Source organism: Callorhinus ursinus, unplaced genomic scaffold (assembly GCF_003265705.2).
Source record: "Callorhinus ursinus isolate GAN/ISIS: 27379988/994484 unplaced genomic scaffold, GSC_fseal_2.0 scaffold3484, whole genome shotgun sequence".
NCBI classification, from domain to species: domain Eukaryota; kingdom Metazoa; phylum Chordata; class Mammalia; order Carnivora; family Otariidae; genus Callorhinus; species Callorhinus ursinus.
This window is the reverse complement of record NW_027400538.1, coordinates 2,996-5,369: the sequence shown is the minus strand read 5'-3', so window position 1 is coordinate 5,369 and position 2,374 is coordinate 2,996. Positions and strand designations below refer to the sequence as shown.

At 39.4% G+C, this 2,374-nt stretch overlaps 1 protein-coding gene across 1 annotated transcript; it reads left to right on the top strand.

Annotated features, from left to right (window-relative positions):
• The first annotated feature begins 1,091 nt into the window (after positions 1-1,091).
• On the top strand, positions 1,092-2,039 carry LOC112818077 (vomeronasal type-1 receptor 2-like). Its single transcript, XM_025865315.1, has one exon. The coding sequence runs from the start codon at positions 1,092-1,094 to the stop codon at positions 2,037-2,039; it is 948 nt and encodes a 315-aa protein (XP_025721100.1).
• Positions 2,040-2,374: the final 335 nt, after the last annotated feature.

Here is a 2,374-nt window from a genome sequence, read left to right as displayed (position 1 = left end):
GAAGAAGTTGCTGCGGCTAAGGTCGAAAAGGTTGCTACCTGTGTTCTCCTTTAGGATTTGGATGGACTCCTGTCTCACGTTTAGGTCTTTCAACCATTTGGAGTCTATTCTTGTGTGTGGTGTAAGGAAATGGTCCAGTTTCATTCTTCTGCATGTGGCTGTCCAATTTTCCCAACACCATTTGTTGAAGAGACTGTCTTTTTGCCATTGGACATTCTTTCCTGCTTTGTCAAAAATAAGTTGACCATAGAGTTGAGGGTCCATTTCTGGGCTCTCGATTCTGTTCCATTGATCTATGCGTCTGTTTTTGTGCCAGTACCATACTGTCTTGATGATGACAGCTTTGTAATAGAGCTGGAAGTCCGGAATTGTGATGCCGCCAGCTTTGCTTTTCTTTTTCAGTATTCCTCTGGCTATTCGGGGTCTCTTCTGGTTCCATACAAATTTTAGGATTATTAATGGAACAAATATTTTAACAAAAATGAGAAATTGGCACAACCACACCTAAATTAAAATAAATTCAAATATGACAATGTATGCATGCTTATATGTGGATTATTTAAAGATACAATCAGGTAGGGGCACCAGGCTGGCTCAGTTGGTGGAGCATGCAACTCTTGATAATAAGAGCTCAGTTGTGAGTTTGAGCCCCATGTTGGGTATAGAGATTACTTACAAATAAAGTCTTAAGAAAAAAAAAGATATGACCAGGTAGCTGTGACAATATAGCATGATGGTAAACACCAAGTTTCTTGTAACCTGGCCATTGCAATATTTAAATGAGTCATATAGCCTCATTTTAATTAAATTCTTCTTCTCTGTAAATCATATATACCTGTAAATATTAAATAATTTACAATAGATAAAGCATGAGTAAGAGTGACTAAATGAGCACTATATAAAGAAATACATTAAACCTGGGAAATCATTAATTAAAGAAAACGTGTATTTGAAAGAAATTCTCAGGGAAAAGTAGTAGCAAGGGGAGAATGTTGAATTTATTTTCCACGAACAATCAGCCCACAGCTCATGTTTTCAATGCAGAGTCCTCTCTTTGTGAAAGTGAACACTGAGCCCTGGAGAATGACAGAATGGCTTTAATGGATGTGAAATTTGCCGTGATCTTCCTATTCCTGATAGTTGTTGGAGCTCTGGGGAACTTCTTGCTCTTCTGTCGTTACACTTCATCTCTTGACTTAAGGGGATACCCGTCGAAGTCCACAGATCTGATTCTCAGGCACTTGACTTTAACCAACTCCTTGGTCATTCTCTCCAGAGGAATCCCGGAGACCATGACAGCTTTTGAGTTGAGATATTTTCTCAATGACTTTGGATGCAAAGTTGTTTTCTTTGTTCACAGAGTGTCCGGGGGTGTGTCCATTGATAGCACGTGCCTACTGAGTGTTTTTCAGGCCATTACTATCAGCCCCTGGAACTCCAGGTGGGCAGTGCTTAAAGGGAAAGCTCCCAGGTACATTGGCCCCTCAAATATCCTCTGCTGGATCATGAACATAATACTAAATATTGTGATTCCTGTGTATATGACTGACAAACGGAACAACAAAAACACTTCAAAAATTATGGACTTCGGATACTGTACTTCTGCACTTCATGACAAAGACACAGACTTACTATATATGGTATTGGTATTCTCCCATGATGTTTTGTGCTTGGGACTCATAACTTGGGTCAGTGAGTTCATGGTTTCCACCCTGTACAGGCATAAGCAGCGGATCCAACACATTTATAGGACCGAAGTGTCCCCCAGATCCTCCGCCGAGATTAGAGCCACCCAAAGCATCCTTGTGCTGGTGACCACATTTGTGTCTTTTTACACCCTCTCCTCCAACATTTACATGTATTTTTCTATTTCTCGCAAGATCAGCTGGTGGCTGATAAACACCTCTGCCCTAATCAATGCATGTTTTCCAACTGCCTGCCCCTTTGTTCTCTTGAGTCAGGACTACTGGGTATCCAGACTCTTCTCTGTGTGCACAGGAAGAAATACACAATTCCCTCGTCTCATCAGAAAAATATAAACTGTTTCCTTTGCACTGCATTCAGCTGCTTAGACACTCATCCTTCAAGGAATCTTCAGCACAATTACAGTCTCATTTTACATCCAGTTTTGAATAATCAGAGATTTCTGCCCCAACAATAGCAAATAATGGCCACTTGTAAATGAAATCCTATGTAATTATTATGTAACTACTCATGTAATTGCATTTTATTAATGGCTGTAGTGGAGAAATTCAGAGTCCAATAAATAAAACAGTCTTGAAATGTAGAGATATTGGAAATGTCTTTGGATGTGTAATTTTTATTTTTAAAGATTTTATTTATTTATTTGACAGAGGGAGACACAGTGAGAGAG